The following is a 21,157-nucleotide window of genomic DNA, read 5'->3' on the forward strand; positions in this document are numbered from 1 at the left end:
TAATACTGATGCTAAATGTTCAATGTCACACTGCAACTGGAGGGTTGCTGACCTGCACACCCATTAGTTCAGCCATTTGCCAAACCTCCTGAGCAATGGTTGAACCTGTCTCTTATCTCTGGAGAGCACAAGAATCTCCATACTGTATACAGTGCAGAAATCTTCATCATATTATTTCCTGTTCTGGTCAAATGTTCTTAGCATATAGTGTTAGGTTATTTACTTTATTGATGGGATGTTCCTTTCAATTTTCTCTTATGATCGAATGTTAAGGAATGTTACATTCACCCAGGTGAAGGGCAACAAATAGAAAATTACATTACACACATATTTGCAGATTTCAAAGCAAATGTGTTTATGCATAGACCCCTGTGTGTTGTAGTACAATACATTGCCAAATACAGTGCAGATATGTGTTTGGGTCAAATAGCAATGGTCTTAACTATTTCTATTTGATTATTTTTTTTAAAACCCCTTACACAGTGGAACTTGGAGGAAGAGAGGGAGATCCAGCACTATAAGTCTATCAGGCTCTGATACAGCTGATGGGTTTACAGCAAGATGAGGAAAGATCAAAATAAGTGTGGAGCTCATCAGTGGGCCACAGTTTCCCTCTTGTCCAATCAGCATGCTGTGAATTGTTAGTCAAATTGCACTGCAATCATGAAACAAGACAATAAAAATTTAGTATGTGCTCATTTCAACATTGTATTTAGCCGCTTGCCTGGAGTTTACGTTTAAAAGTAATGTGTCACAAAATAAAAATATGTAGCCTTTCATCAAATGCTTCTTACACAGGTTTTTATGTTTATTACACGTTCCATTTGATAAGTGAAAAAAATTGTTATTGTGTGGCAAGTAACACGTTCATAGTATACAGAGTGGGGTGACTGTGGTCAGAGTACTGCTCAAGGCCTGCGATAGTTTGGATTCACAGTTAATTATCCAAAATGCTGAAAATGGACTGGGAATATCTAAGCATTTAAAATGTTTTAATACATTACTGCATACCGTAGCAAAATAGTTTAAAGGTCAAAAAGTGTAAGATTGTATTGTTGCAGATAAAAGAGTAAGGATGATGCTCTACATGCTTTAGAGGTTCAGAAGCTGAGAAAAGGTCATGCTGTGCCATTGTAAAATTACAGAGGATGGAGACAAGAGTAGACTACCGAGGGTCAAAGAGTAAAGCAAATGGGTCAAGAAAGAAAAAACACTTCTTCGATGCTTACAGCAAAGCTGAGAGAGAATGAGAGAAGGCTGAAAGGGACATAAAGAAAGAATGGGAATGGGAAACATAATTAAAGAGAGGCAGCTGGAATCACGAGTGTTATATTTGAGAACAAATTACCTAGTGCATGAATTGGAAAGAGAAAAAAGAAAATGGAAATCCTCAGTACTGAAAGAAAAGGAGCTTACAAGTGCAGATGAGAGAAAGTCAAGCAAATGTAATAAGCAGGATAGTGTTAACTTGGATTGAGTTACAAAATTAGAAGCTCATCTGCTCCTGAAAAGTACTTTGATTATTGAATGAGGACATTGTCCTTGATATAATGTGCATGACTTTTAAGCGTTGGTAACACAATAATGTTATTTTTTTTTGTATAATAAGCTTTCTTCTTTTTTAATTATAAAGGACATAACATGGTGTAAAAATATTTATATAAAATAACTATAGGTAAAACACAAACCCAATTTAAATGCAATATGTCATTCTTTTTGATAATTCAAACTGAGTATATGATAAAAAAAATTAAATAGAGCGTACCTTCAAAGAATACTGTTTGTCAAAATAATTAGTATACAGCTTCTGACTTTTTTTGATCACATGCTCGGTCTGAATTGCGTGATAGGTTTACTTTAAACATGTGTTGTAAATACCTGTTACATTTAGTTTTTGACTCTGGTTGTTGAGATAAAAAAAAATGCTACAGCCTAGATCGTGGCCTCCAGAAACAAATCCTTTCTCCAATTCTATACTATTTGTGTGAATTACAGGCACAATTAGTTATTGAACATAATGTAATTTAATGTAGCAATGAACTTCTCAATTCTTACTTACTGATGAATGCAACTGTATCAACACTTTTTAATAATTTTAAACTTTCAATGCATATCCTGTATGTACAGTATACCATTCACAATATAGGCATTCCATAACTACAGTGTTTGAAGCATACACAATATAACCTATTGTATAATATACAGTGTTGTATAGAGCGTATATTCTGAAAAGGATTAATTGCAAAATGTATCTAAAATTGTTTTTGACTTAAAGAAAAACTCCAAGTAAACAACTGAAAAATAAAAGCAGAAACTGTTTTACCAGGTTAATGCATTCATTTATTTTCATTCAGACATCACACTATGCCTGGAGCTGAATCGCACAGGAATGTGCTGTGCGTTCCTATACAATTCCCATGCGGCTCTCTTTGGTGCGATTTCAAGCACTTGCCCCTTCCTGTCTAAGGGTTGCTATGTAGGGGAGAGGAGGACATAATACCAAGTCAGAATTATATACTCATACTAGCTGCATTTATAAATACTCTTATACATATGAATAGTGTTCAGCTTTAAGCGCTCCCAAAATTTCATAATTGGTGTCTTTTTTTTTCTCTTAACAGAGAAACCAAGAGAAGCTTGTTTTGATCCAGGGAGCATTATGAATGGAACTCGCATTGGAACTGACTTTAAACTTGGATCAACAGTAACTTATCAGTGTGATCAAGGCTACAAAATTGTTGATCCTGCAACAATAAGTTGTGCAATTGGTGCAGATGGAAAGCCTGCATGGAACAAGAGTCTGCCATCATGTAATGGTATGTTTTCGCAAGTGAACCACATTTATAGTATTACAAGTACTAAACCTAGAAGTCTCTTTACTTTATTTTTAATGTAAAGAAAACAATAGTGGCAAAAAATATGATGATAGAAGTACAAAAGAAAACAATATTTGTAGTTATAATGTAGTTAGTAAAGTATTTTTTTTTTTGAACAGTACATTTTTTTGTGAAAGCTTATTTTCTAAGAGGGTCAGGGCTTTTTAGCCAGATGTATAATTATTACATTAAGACTGCTATGAGACAAAAGTATTAAGAAAAAAAATTCAAAGCAACCATCCTGGTGATTCAACCGGGAAGCTACAACAGCATATTAAAAAATAGTACAGATGTGGGTACTTAGCTATACATATATGTTCCTTCTGTTTAGTTGCTTGCTATGACGTCCAGACACTAATAATAATAATCCCATTATATCACAGAAAAAACAAGGTTATATTAAGGATTTTAAAATGTAAAACCAATGTATCCAAATTCATAGTGATTTGTCACACTACTCAAATTAACTGAACATATCTGCTATCTGCATGTAACCTGTAAAAAGTACAATCCAAAGTGCAATTTTACTGGGAAAAATATGGAGGCTTTTATTATTGATCTTCCTCTGAACCTGCTTATTTTTTCAATGATTCCAGTTTCAGTAATTTTATAGATGTTGACCTGCACAAACATGCAGCATGTAAAGTAAGGACTCTTGAGCTCCAAATTTGTTCCAAATCAGTAACACACAAAATATTAAAACCTATATTTCTGCATGGTAGCCAGTCAGCAATGGCAAGAATTCTTCCCTCAGTGAAAGTTTTTATTAAATTGGTATCTGTCAAAACCTTTTTTAGGTTTTGCATGGAGTGACACTCAGACATGATGGCAAGGGCTCTTCTGTGAGCTGAACTTGCCAGAGACCCTTTCTGCAGTGCATTTCCATATATTTCTATAGAGAATTCATTAAATGCAGATTATACCATCAATGTGACATGGTCTATTCAGTTGATTTGCTAGAAAAATAAATGGAAAAGGCACTTTAAAAAGAGAACAGCTGCCAAATATATCTCCCACCTTACATTATGGTTCCCCAGTGGAATATATGAAAAATTTGCATGGGCCAGTATTGGGGCTGGAAAGCTATTTAAGTCTGTTAATACCATGTTCCTAGCATGGACCTAAATGGCGATAAAAACTCTAAGACAGATTCAGTTCTGGTCCATGCCACCCAGATGTGAAAAACTATTTGGGGCTAGAGTTTTCATTTTTAACCATTTCCATACAGGGCACTTTTACCCCCTTCCTGCCCAGGCCATTTTTCAGGTCTCAGCGCTCTCACACTTTGAATGACAATTGCGCGGTAATACAACATTGTACCCAAACTAAAATGTTATCATTTTCTTCACACAACTAGAGCTTTCTTTTGGTGGTATTTAATCACCACTGGGGTTTTTATTTTTTGTTAAACTAACAAAAAAAGTTCGAACATTTTGAAAAAAAACACGTTTTTCTTTGTTTCTGTTATAAATGTTTGCAAATAAATAATTGTTCTTCATAAATTTAGGCCGAGATGTATTCTGCTACATGTCTTTGGTGAAAATAACCCAAATTAGGAAGTATTTTTTAGTTTGTAGGAAAGTTATAGAGTTCACAAACTATGGTATAGATCTGAATATTGATTAATCCTGAAGTACTGACGGCCAATCTAATTTCTTGGGTCCAAGAATGCCAAAACAGTACAGATATCCCCCAAATGACCTTTTTTTGCAAAGTAGACAGTCTAACATATTTCATAACAGGCATGGCGAGGTTTTTTTTGTATTTTTTTTGTCATTAATGAAGAAATTAAAAAAATAATTTTCACAATTTTTTTTTTACATACTGTCACCAGTGCAGTACAGCATCATCATATAACTGGCATGGTGGTGATCAGGGACACTGACTGGTGACAGTATGGAAAAAAAAATTTTTCTTTTTTAATTTTTTTAATTATTTTACATTTTTTATTACATTTGTTTCTTTTTTTAAGTTTTTTTTTTCATATTTCACTATGACCAAAGTTGTACAATGTTACCAAAGTAACAATGTACTACTTTGGGGAAGTTGTCAGTATTTTTTTTTGTTTTTTTTGCACAATTTGCTTATAGCAAAGAATTACTTTGCTATAAGCAAGCATTTACCTGAATGAAATCGATTCATTCAGGGCTTTTTTTTTTGTGCTTAGCTGTGATTTGGCCACGGCTAATCACATGACACAGCTGGGCTGTGATTGGCCCAGCTTGTGCATGTGATCGCTGTGACCACTCACAGCTAGACACACTAGTATACAATGGTTGGCATGAATGAAGCCATCCATTGTATACAACTGCCATGTGACCTGTTGTGATTGGTCACAGCAGGTCACATGGTACCAGCAACGGGGCCGGTACTCAGATCTGTCATCGGCTGTGTCCGAGGTACACGGCCGGTGACAGATCGCGCCGCTGCATGGCTCTGCAGGCGCGCAAACTGCGCATGCCCACTAGGACGCCATATGGCGTCCACCTGGAACGCTGAGGAGTTTTGCCGGCCGCTATCTGGCCATAGGCCGGGCGGGTAAAGGTTAAGTACTAGATGCCTAGAAAAGTCAGGAAACCTGGAAATATTTTAAAGATTGGAAAAATGTAAACTCTTATTTGTTTTGAAAATACTTTTCTCAGGTCATGGATGGCAGATTAAAATGTTCCTGCATAACCTGAAAGATGTATTAGTAAGGAATGGGGGGAGGCTAGTTTACATTAGTTTATTAGTTCAGGGCAGCTAGAAAGGGTGGGATAGTGCAGTTCCTATAAAAGTTACACTTAAGCCTCGTACACAAGATGAGAATATAATTTTTTTTTGCATGCTAGTCTCCATATACAAAATAAAGAGGTTACTTGCCCTTCTACTACTTCACACATACTAAGCTTTATACTTTAATTGCAAACAACAGAATAAATAATACATGCTTACTTAATGTCATCCTGTGAGGATTAGGAAAGTGCTTACAGGTAGAGTTGTTTTTTAAAGTATTAGGTGCATAGAAAAGCCAGGAGACGTTTTAAATATGCGAACATTGCACACACTTATTTGTCCTACAAATACCTCTGTCAGGTTATGCATGGTAGATTAAAATAATCTTAAAGTTGGATTTTAATAAGGGGGTTATGAGCTTAGTATGGGTGAAGTAGCGAAGCATTAAATAGAATATAGAATACTGAAGCATAGAATATTAAGCAATCAGTCCATCTACATTTTACCATTTCTATTTAGCTGTGGCTTAGTCTTTTATAAGATATGCATTTATTCCAGGAATATTTATGGGGGCTTTAACCCATAACACCATCAGTAGTGAAGTTACTCCAATCGTCTCTCAGTTTGTCAGTATTAATATAATTTACATAACCCCTGACCATGCATGTTTTATTTTCAGAGTTTAAGAAATAACTGTATGCACAGTTTTGAAATAGTACAGTAATAGTGTAGTAATACTACATTACACGTATCTGTTACATAGTTCATCATAGTAGCCAATGTCTAATGGACTTATTTTTCATTTTTCTGAATAATTGATATATGGGTCCTAAAAAACTCTGAGTGTAAATTGTGCTTTAGTTAGTTATGCTAACATACTTTAATGACCGAAAAATGTTTTATCTAAAAAAGCTACATGGTAAAAGTTTATCAACCAAAAATGTGTAGATGCTGTAATCATGAATTAATAATGAATGTGTCTTTTGCTGATTTTGGAGAGTCTCTATACTTGTCTGCCGATTAGAATAGTTCATGGATCACTGTGCACATGAGAAGCTCTTATACACTGATTAATGGTGTGCCAGCAGTTGAATTTTCATTTTCCAGTGTGGAATGAAGGTTAGAGCAGTCAGTATTCTCAACACAAATATCCAAGTTATATATGTATCTGTGTGAGCTCAGCTGAACTTCTACCATAGTTTAATGTATGTTCTTATATTGGCTATTAGAGAGCAAAGTTCACCAAATAGAGTGATAAACTTATGTTGCAAATCTCCCCATGTTAGGGGCTGCGATCCCAGTATATGGGAGTAATTCTAGGCACTTGCTATGTTGTTGTCTCCTCCAGTATTTTCTGCCTGTATTTCCTGTACCTGTTATTCTATAATAAAAAACGTGAACAAGAAAAAAAAATTTCTGTCCCAAACTGTTATTCACACTTAATGATTTCTTATTGTTAGACTGAACTGTTATGGGAAATTCTTGATTTTTATTTATATTATCTTTGATGGAAGACTGTCACATAATTTTATGTACACAATACACACAAATGATGTATGATGCATATAAACATTTAAATGAAAAAGCAAAAGCAATCTTCTACTGCAACAGTGTAAAATGGCATTCAAACATTCAAACTACAATTAGTACTGGCCACCATAGCTAGACTCTGTCTTAAAGGGGAAAATGTATACCCCAGCCATGGAACCCAATTTTATACAGTAAATGTGTAATTTTTCAAGAAAATCAAAACAATGACCACTGTTTATTTAAAGGTGACAGTCTGAGTATTCAATGATCAGATGCTTAAAATTAGCTTTAACCTAAACCATATTCTCAAAGGTTTCTTATCCATTTTCTTAAAATGATAGCCATAACTTTAGTAAAATCTATGCCAAGCCACTCTTACCTGTCTATCTGAACTAATGTAAGGTAACGCCTCCCTACACCTGGTTCTTACCTACCACAGTAGGGCAGCAAAAGCTCACACTTTGTCTTCTATCTCATGAGGATAAAATGCCTTTCAGCACTTAAATGTGCCTGCACGATGATCCCTCCAAACTTGTACAGGTTCTTATTCCAGGCAGGTAATCCTCAAGCAAGACCTTTTACAAGTCCATGAGAGCTCACTGTACATGTGTGGCCAGTTGTAAGCAGTTGAGGTGAGAAGAGTTAATGTATATTAGTTCAGGACAGCTAGGTAAGGTGGGTTAGTACCAGCGGCGGACTGACAACTCATGGGGCCCCTGGGCAATAGGGGATCATGGGGCCACTGTGTCCTTTCCCAAACTCAAAAAAGCCTATGAAAAAGGTACCAGGGGCATCTCATGGGGCCCCCTACTGACCCCGGGCCCTCAGGCAGTGCCCGAGTTTCCAAATGGTCAGTCTACCCCTGGTTAGTAAAGTTCTTATAAAAAGTACACTTGTACTTTAAATACGGACAATACAATATCTAAAAAATGCTTACATAATGTCACCCTGTGAAGATTATCAAAGTGCTTATGAATAATTGTATTGGGTTTAATAGATTTTTTGTTATATAAAAGTTGTTGAAAGGCAGAAAATATTTAATAAAAGTATTAATTTATAAAAACCTTCTCTATGAAAGAGCTCCACTAATAGATATTTAAATCTGTAAGGATGCCTAGTCACAAGAAACAAGAATAATACAAATGGACTTTAGAGGCACAAAGACTAGATACATGTATTAATAAAATCATTATTGCTTTATTTGACATTACATCACATATAGACCATAGTATTATAAAACGTATTTAGTAATATCCCCACAATGAATGTCCCAGAGCCCACCATGTAAAAAAGGAGCACAACCAGTGATGAGGCATGGAAAAACCACCAGGATGATCCTATAGGGGGGTGAGGGAAATTTTGGCGCTGAAGAGTTTGCCTGACATAGTTCGCGACAGCAGTCTCTTCCTCAAGGGCTATTTGTATATCTAAAACAGATACATAAACTTAAGATAACAAAACAATAAAATCATACAGACATGATACAAAGCTCATAAAGCATGTAGTACACTTACACAAAATCTCATTATGCACCAGACAGTCATGAGCTCTCCAGTCAGTAAGAGCAGGCCTCCTCTGAGTATCCAAGGATGTAAAGATGCCTAGCCACATTCATTTGATACAATTTATGTGGTTGGCTTCCCGTGGAATTCTCCCTCTCAGACTAACTTTGTAAAGTGAGGTGCATCAATAAACTAGGTGATGTGGGCACACTCAAGCAATCCGAAATAATATTCATGATAAATCAGATCTGTTCATTAAACAAAGAAGTACATTATTGTATCAATACTTTTGATTCAGGAAACTGAGGAGCTGAAATACAATAAAGTCTGTTTTCTGTGTTTTAAATGCATCAGACATGTTTTAAGGCCAAATTAGGGCCAGGTTGTCATTACCCTTACTTACTGCATGACCGTTGTTGGAACCACTACCAGGGGTACTTTTCTCTGAGACATAAAAAAAGTCATCTTTGGAAAAGAGATTTGTCTTCTTTGTTCCTTAGCTACTTTTAGGTAGATTTGGCAAGCCTGCATTTATCTCTGCTTCTTCCCAAAAGCCTTAGAACCATTCTTTTATATTAGTTTCTTATATATCTCTGAATGATAAACATTTGAACCAAGGTAGAATTGTGTTTGATATTGTAACCTACAATATTTGAATACCAATAAACTGAGAACAGAAGTCTGTCAGCAGTAGAATAATAGAATAACAAGACCACACTTGCAACAGTGCTTGCAAGCACATTAACAAGTTTAGTTCCTCTCTGAAGCCAAAATTCTGATTAATTTTAGAGATGCATCTATTAAAATATAGAGAATGAAGTCCTGGCCTGCCCCAATAATGGAACATACTGTAGCCTAGAAAAACCAAAATACATCTACAGCTTCAGCCATAGTGCTTTGCTTTCAAGCGGATTAACTAAAGAAGTAGAGAATGTTCACTTAGCTTAGTGGATAAAGTGAATATATGTCTTGCACATGATTGTAATAAACCTTATGCACTAAGGTAGGTAAACATTCTCCTATCCGTTAGTAAATTGACTGTAACATTTTTTAATCACTATAGAGAGTAATATGCTGAAGTACAGCATATGATTTATACTGCTAAAAGAATTGCCCTGTTTTGGATGTCACTAGATATCCCATATTTTCTTTTGAGTGTATTATTATATTTATTATCTGTCCGATTTGGCTTTAGGAGATGGAAGCCAATTTGACAGAGACCTATTTACTGTGAGTCATAGCAGAAATGTTCTTCTGGTCAATGTTTTAGATGATAGGGGAGTAGTTGATGTTGCAAATTGGTTACACTCAAATGAATATGAAGATTAATCACAAACTCCTAACTGGAAAATGTATTCTTCAATATTATATTTCATTTATGCAGTATTTTCTCATTGTAAATTGTTACATTGAAAATGTTGCAACTGTAAAGAAGAATTATCTACAGCTTGCTAACCTGAGTATTAAATATATTATTATGTGTGGGGGTTCGTATATTCTGCATACCTAAACTGGCTTCTGATTAACCTTGTTGAAAGTATGGGTCACTGGAGACCATTTCAATGCACTGTGAAATGTGTGGAGGATCCTAACAATATACAGTATTTTGTCATGCCTGTGAAACAAAAGCAATGTATACAGTAGTGCATTGTATACAGTATATTCTTATTAATGTGTGTTTGCTTATATCCCTGGAATATAATGCAAATAAGCCCCATGCTACATGTCAATAAAAGAAGAAATAACTTGTTGATGGCAAGCGTAAAATGTGGAAAAACTATTATTACAAATATTTTTTTTTTTTTTAGCTCCATGTGGAGGGCAATATACAGGAACAGAGGGCGTGGTACTGTCCCCAAACTATCCGAATAACTACACTGTTGGACAGACTTGTCATTATTCAATAACAGTTCCAAAGGAATTTGGTAAGTTGAAAAATTATTACTATTTACAGTTTAATAAAATTTCACAGAATATACATATATTTATAGATGTAAACTTGTGCTATTTGAAACAGAAATATAGATGGATTATTTTTGAATAGTTAAAAATATGTATACAGTTTTAAATGTGAAGACTTAAGGCACAAAACACACACAATGATAAGATATGCTTGTTGGAGGTGCTATATTGTATGTATATCTGACCATTGTAAGGTTGCAGAAATTGCTCACAATGATTTAAGATAGTTGAATAAGGTGCTAAACCATTGGAATTTACATATTTAACAAATAGTTCTGATGATAATTAACTACAGTGGGGATAATAATATTTTTCTCCACTGTAGCTTTAAACCCAGTTGAGCCCACCTATATTATTTTTGTAATACTGTACACCTAGGATGCAAATACATTCATAAATATGACTTTTTCTTTACTTCTATTTTTTATTTTTACTATTTGTTGCAACAGGGATGATCTGCATATGCAATAGACTTTTACAAGCAGCAGCACACCTCTCCGACACCCCCCCATGAACAATGCCTAATCAATAGTGCTGTTCAGAGAGCTAGATTGATGTTGATTAGAAACTGTCCAATGGGGCATGCCAGGAGAGCAGGAGAGCTTATGTGTGAAAGCCATGGTCCAACAGTATTGTGTGCAGGCAGCATGTAGGTATTTTTTAACCCTTGATTCAGCACTTAGCTGATGGAAAAAAAAGGATTATAGTAATAATTATTCTATATTCAACCTGATTACATTACAGTAAGAAATTAAGAGGGCACAATTGGGATTTAACCCCTTGATGCCAACAGTACATATATATGCTTCCAGCACAGATACCAGGCTGTCACCAGGATGCCCAGGTCCCATATTAGTGAGTGGGACCAGGGACTCCTGATTCTGGGTCACCATCACTGTGATAGCCTTTTGATTGGCTATCACTGTGATTAGTCACTGTGCATCCTGCCCCTGTGTTTTCTTTTCTCTCTAAACGGGAGAGAGAAACAAAGTTTCTTTCCATCATGCAGGGGGAATGTAAACAAAAGTGTGTAAAACAAAAAGGAAAAAATAAAGAAAAAATACCTAGATCAATGTTAGATTTAGGTCAGTGTCAGGGTTAGTATCAAGGTCAAGTAAAAGTCAAAGGTCAAGATCAGGGTCAATTATCAGGGACAAAAGGTCAAGATCAGTAAATTTTGGGCAAGATTATTTTGAGAAAAAGCATATTCAAAAGTAGTATCAGTGTCAGTACCAGTGTGTTTTAGGTAGGATAAAAAAAAGCAACATAAAATAAGCAAAATGTTTCTGGGCCTTACTTCAGGTACAAACAACAAATAACATACATATATGTTTTATTGCTGTGATCATTAAGGGGTGGGGTTAATTGGTCACAGGTGATACAGGTCCTATATAACTTGCTGTAAAGTTCACTATGAGCTTGCACATTTTTGAGCTAGCCTGGATTTTGCTTTCCGGACCTTTGACTAAGTGGACCTTTGATAAGTGGAGTTAAAAAACCAGAGTTGAAAACAGGAGATTATAACAGGAGTCTACTAACCTGTAAATGACAACTGATCTTTCCTGTTAATATTGTAACTGGGATATGAGTGCTAGCAGGGTTGAAGGCTTTGTGCAGTGCACAGTGTGCCACATGTATGCAGCAATGGAGCAACAGCTCCAGGATTGATACCGCTGTGACAGATGTGAGCGGCTTGCCCTACTGGAATCTCGTGTTAGAGGTCTGGAGGAGAACGTTGCAACACTGGGCAGAGCTATCAACCTTGAAAGGGGTCTTCTGCTCTCTGAGCAGGTAGCTAATGGGATTGATGCGGAGGGTGGATGGGCTATTCAGGATTATCAGGTAGAAAGATGGTAGAGGCTCACAGAAAAGGAAGGTTGGCCCTGGGTTTGAGCACCCAAACAGATTTGCCAAGTTGGGTGAAGATGTGAGGGTGGAAAGCTCAGGGGTGGCATCCCTGGATATCACTGCTATCCCTAACTGCCAGGAGGGCAGGCCATCTGGGAGGGGTGGTGAGGGTAGTGCAGGAAGGCCTAGACAGCTGGTGGTAGTAGGGGATTCTATGATCAGAAGGACTGATAGAATAATTTTTCGCCGAGATCGCCTCAACGGAATGGTTTGCTGTCTCCCTGGTGCCAGGGTTCAGCATGTGGTGGACCGGGTTGATAAATTACTGGGAGGGGCTGGGCATGACCCAGCTGTCTTGGTTCATGTTGGAACCAATGACAGATTACATGGAAGGTGAAGGATCCTTAAGAATCAATTTAAAGAACTAGGCTGCAAGTTCAAGGGAAGGACCTCCAAGGTGATATTCTCTGAAATATTAACTGTGCCATGCGCAACTCAGGAAAGACAGGGGGAGATTAGAGAACTCAATGCATGGCTGAAGACCTGGTGTAAGAGGGAAGGATTTGGGTTTCTAGAGCACTGGGCTGACTTTTCATTGGGGCGCAACCTATATGCTAGATATGGTCTGCACCTAAATGGCAGGGGGTCTGCTGTGCTGGGGGAGAGGTTTATGGGAAGTCTGGAGGAGTATTTAAACTAGGATCGAGGAGGGAGGGAGAATTAGATTATAATGGGGTAGACAGATCAGACAGGGGTCAGTACTTATTGGTGGGTGGAATGGGGAAAGATGGTGAGGAGGCTATGGCAGATGATAAGAAGGTTCCCATGTTACAAACAACCAGTGGAATTGGTACCATTTGTATGAAAATAAAAAATATTCAAAATATGTGTGAACAAGGTGTCAATCAATTAAAGTGTTTGTTCACCAATGCCAGAAGTCTGCCAAGCAAAATAGGTGAGTTGGAAGCTTTGTTGCATGAAGAGAGCTATGATTTAATTGGTATTGCTGAATCTTGGCTTTGTCGCTCCAAAAGAGAACATAGCCAGGAATATTAATGGCCCAGTCATGCGAAGAACAGAGTAAATAGGAAAGGTGGTGGTGTATGTCTCTATGTGAGAAGTGATCTCAAAGTGAGTGTGAAAGAGGACTTAGTTGATGGAGAGTGTGATGAGGCTGAAGTATTATGGGTGGAACTGCACATGGGTGTGTGTACTACAAAGGTAATCATTGGAGTTTGTTATAAGCCTCCCGGTGTTGATAAGGAGGTGGCAACTCAGCTCCTTGCACAGATCAAAAGTTCTGGGACAGTGATAATAATGGCGGATTTTAACTACCTGGAAATTGACTGGAGTAATGGTACTGCAGGAACAGTTAAAGGGCAAAAATGTTTAAACCTGCTACAGGACAATTTTATGGTACAGTTCATAGAGGCCCCTACTAGGAATGATGCTCTGCTGAACCTGGTAATCTCAAACCATGCAGAGCTTATTACGAATGTCCATATAAAAGAGCAGCTGGGTAGCAGTGACCATAACATAATTTCATTTATTGTTAGTTGTAAACAGCAAGCACATACAATAAAAATAAAAACACTCAATTTCAAGAGAGGTAATTTTCCAAGGCTGAGAGCTGCTCTCCAAGACTTAGACTGGGAGGGAATATTGGCATTGAAGAACACAACACAGAAATGGGAGTTCTTCAAAAAGACTGTATGTGAACACACTGCAAAATATATTCCCATGGGCAACAAGTTTAAAAGGCTAAAAATCAAACCTATGTGGCTTACGGCCAAAGTTAAAAAAGCTATAGATAATAAGAAAAGAGCTTTTATTCAATATAAAAATGAAGGAACACTATCATTGTTTAAACATTACAAAGAATATAACAGAATATGCAAAAAGGAAAAAAACGCTGCAAAAATTGAAAACGAACAACAGATTGCAAAAGATAGCAGGACCAACCCCAAAAAATTCTTCAAATATATTAATAGTAAAAAGGTTTGGTTAGAGCATGTAGGCCCTTTACAAAATAATCTAGAGTGGATGACTGGGGACAAAGAGAAGGCAAATGTATTTAATACCTTCTTCAGCTCTGTATATAAAAAGGAGCATGGGGGAGCTCTTATCCATAATGGGCAAGGTATTGACACAGCTCCAGATGATCCACATTGGCTCACAATTGATATGATCCAAAAATAATTAGACAGAATAAAGGTGAATAAAGCACCTGGACCGGATGGCATACACCCACGGGTCCTTAAAGATTTGAGCTCTGTCATTTCAAAGCCATTGTTTCTAATTTTTAGGGACTCTTTAATGACTGGCATAGTACCACTGGATTGGCGTAAGGCCAATGTGGTGCCAATATTTAAAAAGGGGTCAAAATCTTTACCAAGTAATTACAGACCTGTTAGTTTAACTTCAATAGTTGGGAAGATACTGGAGAGTTTAATAAAAGACCACATAGATGAGTTCTTGCTGGAAAAAAATATTTTAAGCAACAGACAGCATGGATTCATGAAAGACAGAAGTTTCTTTTTATGAGAGGGTAAGCAAAACCTTGGACAGAGGGGTGGACGTGGACGTGGTATACTTGGATTTTGCAAAAGCGTTTGACACAGTTCCCCACACACGGCTAATTTGTAAGGTAAAGTCTACGGGCTTGGAAAAATCCATATGTAAATGGATATAAAACTGGCTAAAACATCGTATTCAGAGAATAGTGGTTAATGATTCATACTCTGAATGGTCTAGGGTCATCAGTGGTGTACCCCAAGGTTCAGTGTTGGGACCCTTTCAGTCTTTGCAGATGACACTAAGCTGTGCAGTGGAATAACGTCCTTACAGGATGTCTTCAACTTACAAGCTGACCTCAATGCACTGTTTAATTGGGCAACTATGTGGCAAATGAGATTTAATGTTGATAAATGTAAGGTTATGCACTTGGGGGTTAAGAATATGCATGCATCATACATACATGGTGGAGAAGGATCTGAGGGTTCTGGTAGATCACAAGCCTAATAATGGCAAACAATGCCAAGCTGCGGCTTCTAAAGCGAGCAAAATCCTCCCTTGTATTAAAAGAGGTATAGGCTCCAGAGAGAGAGATATCATATTACCCCTGTAAAAATCATTAGTAACACCTCATCTGGAATATTCAGTTCAGTTTTGGGCACCAATTCACATAAAGAACATTAGGGAACTTGAGAAAGTACAGAGAAGGGCAACTAAACTGATACAAGGCATGGAGGAGCTCAGCTATGAGGAAAAGGTTAGAGGAACTGAATTTTTTCTCTCTTGAGAAGAGGAGATTAAGGGGGATATGAGCAACATCTATAAATAAATCAGTGGTTCATATATTAAACTCGTAGAGCTATTCACCCTGAGGTCAACACAGAGGACAAGGGGGCACTCTACATCTGGAGGAAAAGAAATTTAATCTCCAAACACGGAAAGGTTTCTTCACAGTGAGAGCTGTGAAAATGTGGAATAGACTCCCTCAAGAGTTGGTTCTTGCCAGCTCAGTGGATTGCTTCAAAAAAGGCCCGGATTCTTTCTTAGATACACAGAATATAACTGGATACTAATATTTATAGGTAAAGTTGATCCAGGGAATATCCGATTGCCTCTCGGGGAATCAGGAAGGAATTTTTTTTCCCAGCAGGGGCAAATTGGATCATGCTTTGCTGGGGTTTTTTTGCCTTCCTCTGGATTAACTGTGGGTATAGGATTATACATTTTTTTCTATGGTTGAACTGGATGGACTTTTGTCTTTTTTCAGCGAGACTAACTATGTAACTAAATCATCAGGAGCAGGAGAAATTATTTTTGATTGTTATTTGATGGTAGGTAATGGTAGTACCCAGAAATAGACAGTTAAATTTAAAAAATATATATTTTTTACTACTTTTAGCCAGTTTTTCCTTGATAATAATAAAACAAATTAGTAGATGTTTGTTACTATTTACCCCCAAATGAAAGCCCAATTTGCCCTGCAAAAACAAGGCATTATCCATCTTGATACACAAAGTAGTTGTGATGATATGCACAACTTTACTAACACATGTCAAAGTTGCAAAATTGTGTTTAGGTGTGTGGATTTGTTTTACCTTAAAGGGTTAAAGTAGGCAGAGAATGGTGCCAATAGCTGCATGCTGATAATCACTGGCATCAATAGACACAGTAACAATGTTATGTGTGTTATTTTTTTTTTTCTCAGTAAACTCTGGATGCATTGTAATGTTTTCCATTCTTCTTATTTTACTGATATTTTAGTTGTGTTTGGGCAATTTGCATACTTCCAGACAGCGCTCAATGATTTAGTTGAACTTTTTGATGGGGCCCACCCACAATCAAGGCTGCTCAGTTCCCTCTCAGGGAGTCATACAGGTAAATAAAATTAAACTTTCTATATTTTCTAACACGTTACATATGTATGCTAGCATAATTAGAATATTTTATGAAACTTTGTTTACTGCATATATTTCAATATATTGTATGTATTGCCAATTTGGAAAGATAACCCAATCCCTGATATTAGATGCTTCATATGTACTATAAAGGTGTCTGAACATTTCACTGTAGTACTGAGGTGTATAAAACCTCTAGCTAGAGATATTTTTTTTTACAAAGTACGTTTAAAAAAAATGTTTTTGTCATTATAATTTTATAGATGAAGCTGTATACACCTCAATCATCCCAATATTGCACAAAAAAAAAATATTCTATTTTTTTCACACTCACACTTGATTGTGCATTAAAAGTGAGCACAGGTTCATTGTGTTCACATGCAGTATCTTTAATCCAACAGATATTTAGATAAATATATAATGGACACAGGAAACTGAGAACTACATGTGTCTTCTGAACCATTAGTTGTGGCATAAATATAACACATTGTGTTTACTAACTTTTTAGCAATATCGTATGTGCTACATAAAAAAAAATTAAAACCTTTCAAATATTTTATCATACCAAGGGATACTTTTCAAGATTAAAGCTGAGATCCAGGTAAATAAAAAACACAAATTAATGCAGTTGTTGTAATCCCTGTACAACAGCACTTAAACTGAAAAAGAAAAGGGCAGTAACTAAAACCAATCAGGTGTCCTGACAAGGCACATGCTGAAAAAAGGAGAGAAGCAAGGGGTGAGTGCATCACTCACTGCCCTTCACTGTTCATTTTTATTTTCAGGGCCAGGGAGGTGACCTACCGATGTTGCTTAAATGCAGTAGAGAAAAGTCAGGTTACCTGGCTGACTGTACAGTGTGAGAGAGAACTTTATATTTAGGACTGAGTGCACAAAACCCTTACTAGGTAATACAATTTCCATATATGTATCCAACAGTGGTGTAACAATAGCAATAGTAGCTTACAAAGCTGCAATTGAGCCTGGGGATGAAAGGAGACCCTAATAAGGGGGGTGTTGAAGCTAATAAAAGCACTTTCCTACCACTATACATCTAAAAATGACAAAGTGGTGGATTCTTACTTCTGCATTACTTTTAGAAATAAAAGAAGAATAAGGCCAGTGCGCCCTTTAATGCCAGATGGCTCATTTCACAGACATTGTGTTCAGAGCACATCTAAGAGGTCCTGTACTTTGGGTTTTCTGTGACTGGTCATAGAGGTAATACCAGAGTGAGCACATTGTTTACATCTGTCAGCCCTGCCAACAGCAGTTTCAGATAGGTATACTAACCCTTCATCTTCCTTTTCTTGTACATCTACACGTTAACCTTTTCATTTCCATCCTCCCACTGTATGTAACCCTTACATAACATTATCCCCTTCACCCCCTCCTCCTCTTCCTCCTCCTTCTTCTGTATATGACCAATATGGGCTATATCTAGTGCACCATTATTAAGCTCCATGTTTAACCACCTTAATACCAGTATATATATATTTTCCCCAAAAATTGTGGTAAAAAATTGCCTTGGGGTGTTTACTTTCCAAAACAAGGTAATTGTGAGGGTACTCATACCGTCTGGTATTTTGTTTGAAAAAATGTTTTCCAAACTTTCTGTTAAAAAGTTTTTTCTTTTACATAATACATTTTTTTTTAAAAAGCAGTGGCTATTAAGTACCATCAAAAAAGTATCTGTCTCAAGATATAAAAATTTGTTTTATTACAGTGTTGCATGAATGAATAAAGCAGTCCACAGATGATTCAATTATCTTTCCTTGCACCATGTTTTTACATGCAATTACTGCCAGTAGCTATAGCTGCTAGCAATAATCATTGTAGTTTGCAGTGTTGATGGTGGAATCCCTCCCGCAAAGCTATTGTGTTCTGCTGGCAGGGGGGAGCAGGGAGCCTTCCCAGCTGGCAGATTACAATGATTATTGCTAGAGGTTATAGCCACTGTCAGTAATCACATGTACAAAAATCAGTTGATCAATAGTTGTACACAAGTCTATCAATGGGCTGAACCAGACGAATTTCAATCTATGTATGGCCAGCTTTATTGCCAGTCCATTTATCACAACAGTGAAAATTGAAAATGGCCTTGTATTTCAGGCTTGTACTCAAGTGGTTAAACAAAGGAACGCATGTGGAGATAACACAAATCCAGTACTGTATGATTAAGAATTGCAGGGGCTGCTGTTGACACTGATCCTGTACCTCATGTGTTATTTCCAATCAGGAACAGCTGTGTCAGACCTACAGGCGGAGACCTAAGATATAGTGATTTTTGGTCATAGATCTCCCTTTGGAGGCTTATGAAAAACTATCTTTATAGTGTAGATCTGTAGTTACATGCTTGGTATCCAACTGTCTATTTAGCAATTTTTCTGGCATTTTTGAAGTTTTTGAAGTTATCCCTCCTAGCCCCATAATGTAATCATAATTAGAAGAGCTGTTCAATATCCTGTTTGTCTTTTTTTACAAACCATACATTACCATAGTAGAAAAACTGATCCCTGTAAGCATATTTCAGAGAGAGACTCATTGGCAGGCCATATATTTTGCAATTTTCTTTCTTCCCTCCCTCCCACAGTGCTATTGTTTTTTGCCAGAGGGAAGCCTTCCCTGCTGACAGAACACAATGATTTGTGTTGCTGGCTATATCTGGCGGCACTAATGGTTTGGAAAAAAACTGGCAGGCTGGTTGTACACAAGTCAATTCATAGACTGACTTGTTTACAACCAGGGTGCCAATACACAGATCAAAATTCATCCAGTCCCTGTTGAATTGCATGCATTTCGATCCATGTATGGTCGGCTTTACTTTTTATGTGCTCTGCACATTCCCCCTGCTGAGTTTGACCTGTAGCTCTGCAATCAGTAAAACTCATGCTCCTTGCTAATTGGAAAGCTATAGCTCCGACTCAGCAAGGGGTGAGTGTCAGGCCTCTGCAGAGAGAGCACTGCTTCCCCACAGAGAGCAAAGGTCCTTCTATGCAACAAACTGTCAGTGGACATGCTTTTCTACTCTGTATTTGCTTGCTAAAGATGTTTTAATTTCCGTTCACACAAATGGGTTGTAAAAAAACTAATTCTCTTCAATTAATTTATAGAGTTAAGTATGCATTTATGAACTATACTATATCTATACTTCTAGAGTAAATTCTGGGGCCAATGGTTTCTTGCTTTTCTATATCTTGGCTGTGGAAATTATGATGGCCAAAACAAAGGAACAAACAAAGTTTTCTGCCAATGGCAAATGACTTACGACTTTACTTTCTAACACGTACTGGCAAAATTAACCATAACATCTTAATGGTTTCTATAGGTAATAGTTTTATATTTTGTGCAGTTTAAACTGTGGCAAAGGGCAGGGTACTAACTAGAGATGAGCGAATTATTCAAAAATTCGATTCGGCTGATTCGCCGAATTTGCGGGAGAAATTTGATTCGATGCGAATTTATTCGCTGCGAATTTAACTTATTAAAAGGGTTTCTAGGCTTCAGAGAGCCTTTATATTAGTGCAGAACACTGTACCTTTAATTTAAATGCCCTTGGAGTCTGCTGGGGAAGAGAAATAATACTGTCAGTCAGTATGACATGCAGATGAGTGCCGTCGATCTTAGAATCACCGCACACTTCACTCATTTGGGCAGTCACGGGGCACGACGAAGAAGAAGAAGAAGAAGAAGAAGAATGAAAAGAAGAATGAAAAGAAGAAGAATGAAAAGAAGAAGAAGAAGAATGAAAAGAAGAATGAAAAGAAGAAGAATGAAAAGAAGAAGAATGAAAAGAAGAAGAATGAAAAGAAGAAGAGGAAGAATGAAAAGAAGAAGAAGAAGAATGAAAAGAAGAAGAATGAAAAGAAGAAGAAGAAGAAGAAGAAGAAGAAGAAGAATGAAAAGAAGAAGAATGAAAAGAAGAAGAAGAAGAAGAAGAAGAAGAAGAAGAATGAAAAGAAGAATGAAAAGAAGAAGAAGAAGAATGAAAAGAAGAATGAGAATGAAAAGAAGAATGAAAAGAAGAAGAAGAATGAAAAGAAGAATGAAAAGAAGAAGAAGAATGAAAAGAAGAATGAAAAGAAGAAGAAGAAGAATGAAAAGAAGAATGAAAAGAAGAAGAAGAAGAATGAAAAGAAGAATGAAAAGAAGAATGAAAAGAAGAATGAGAAGAAGAATGAAAAGAAGAATGAAAAGAAGTATGAGAAGAATGAAAAGAAGAATGAAAAGAAGAAGAAGAATGAAAAGAAGAAGAAGAAGAATGAAAAGAAGAATGAAAAGAAGAAGAAGAAGAATAAAAAGAAGAAGAATGAAA

The 21,157-nt window shown here is 36.7% G+C and overlaps 1 protein-coding gene across 1 annotated transcript in view; it reads left to right on the top strand.

The window, feature by feature from the left end:
* Positions 1–21,157, top strand: part of LOC149464866 (CUB and sushi domain-containing protein 1-like) — a 1,089,704-nt gene that overhangs the window by 1,034,689 nt on the left and 33,858 nt on the right. The window contains exons 32-34 of the mRNA XM_089673951.1: positions 2,622–2,816; positions 10,432–10,548; positions 16,709–16,822. Of these exons, the coding sequence (XP_089530077.1) occupies positions 2,622–2,816; positions 10,432–10,548; positions 16,709–16,822 (426 nt within the window). The remainder of the gene's footprint in view (positions 1–2,621; positions 2,817–10,431; positions 10,549–16,708; positions 16,823–21,157) is intronic.

Source organism: Staurois parvus, unplaced genomic scaffold, assembly GCF_062004578.1.
Source record: "Staurois parvus isolate SC_StPar_1 unplaced genomic scaffold, SC_StPar_1.0 ptg000146l, whole genome shotgun sequence".
In the NCBI taxonomy this organism is placed as follows: Eukaryota; Metazoa; Chordata; class Amphibia; order Anura; family Ranidae; genus Staurois; species Staurois parvus.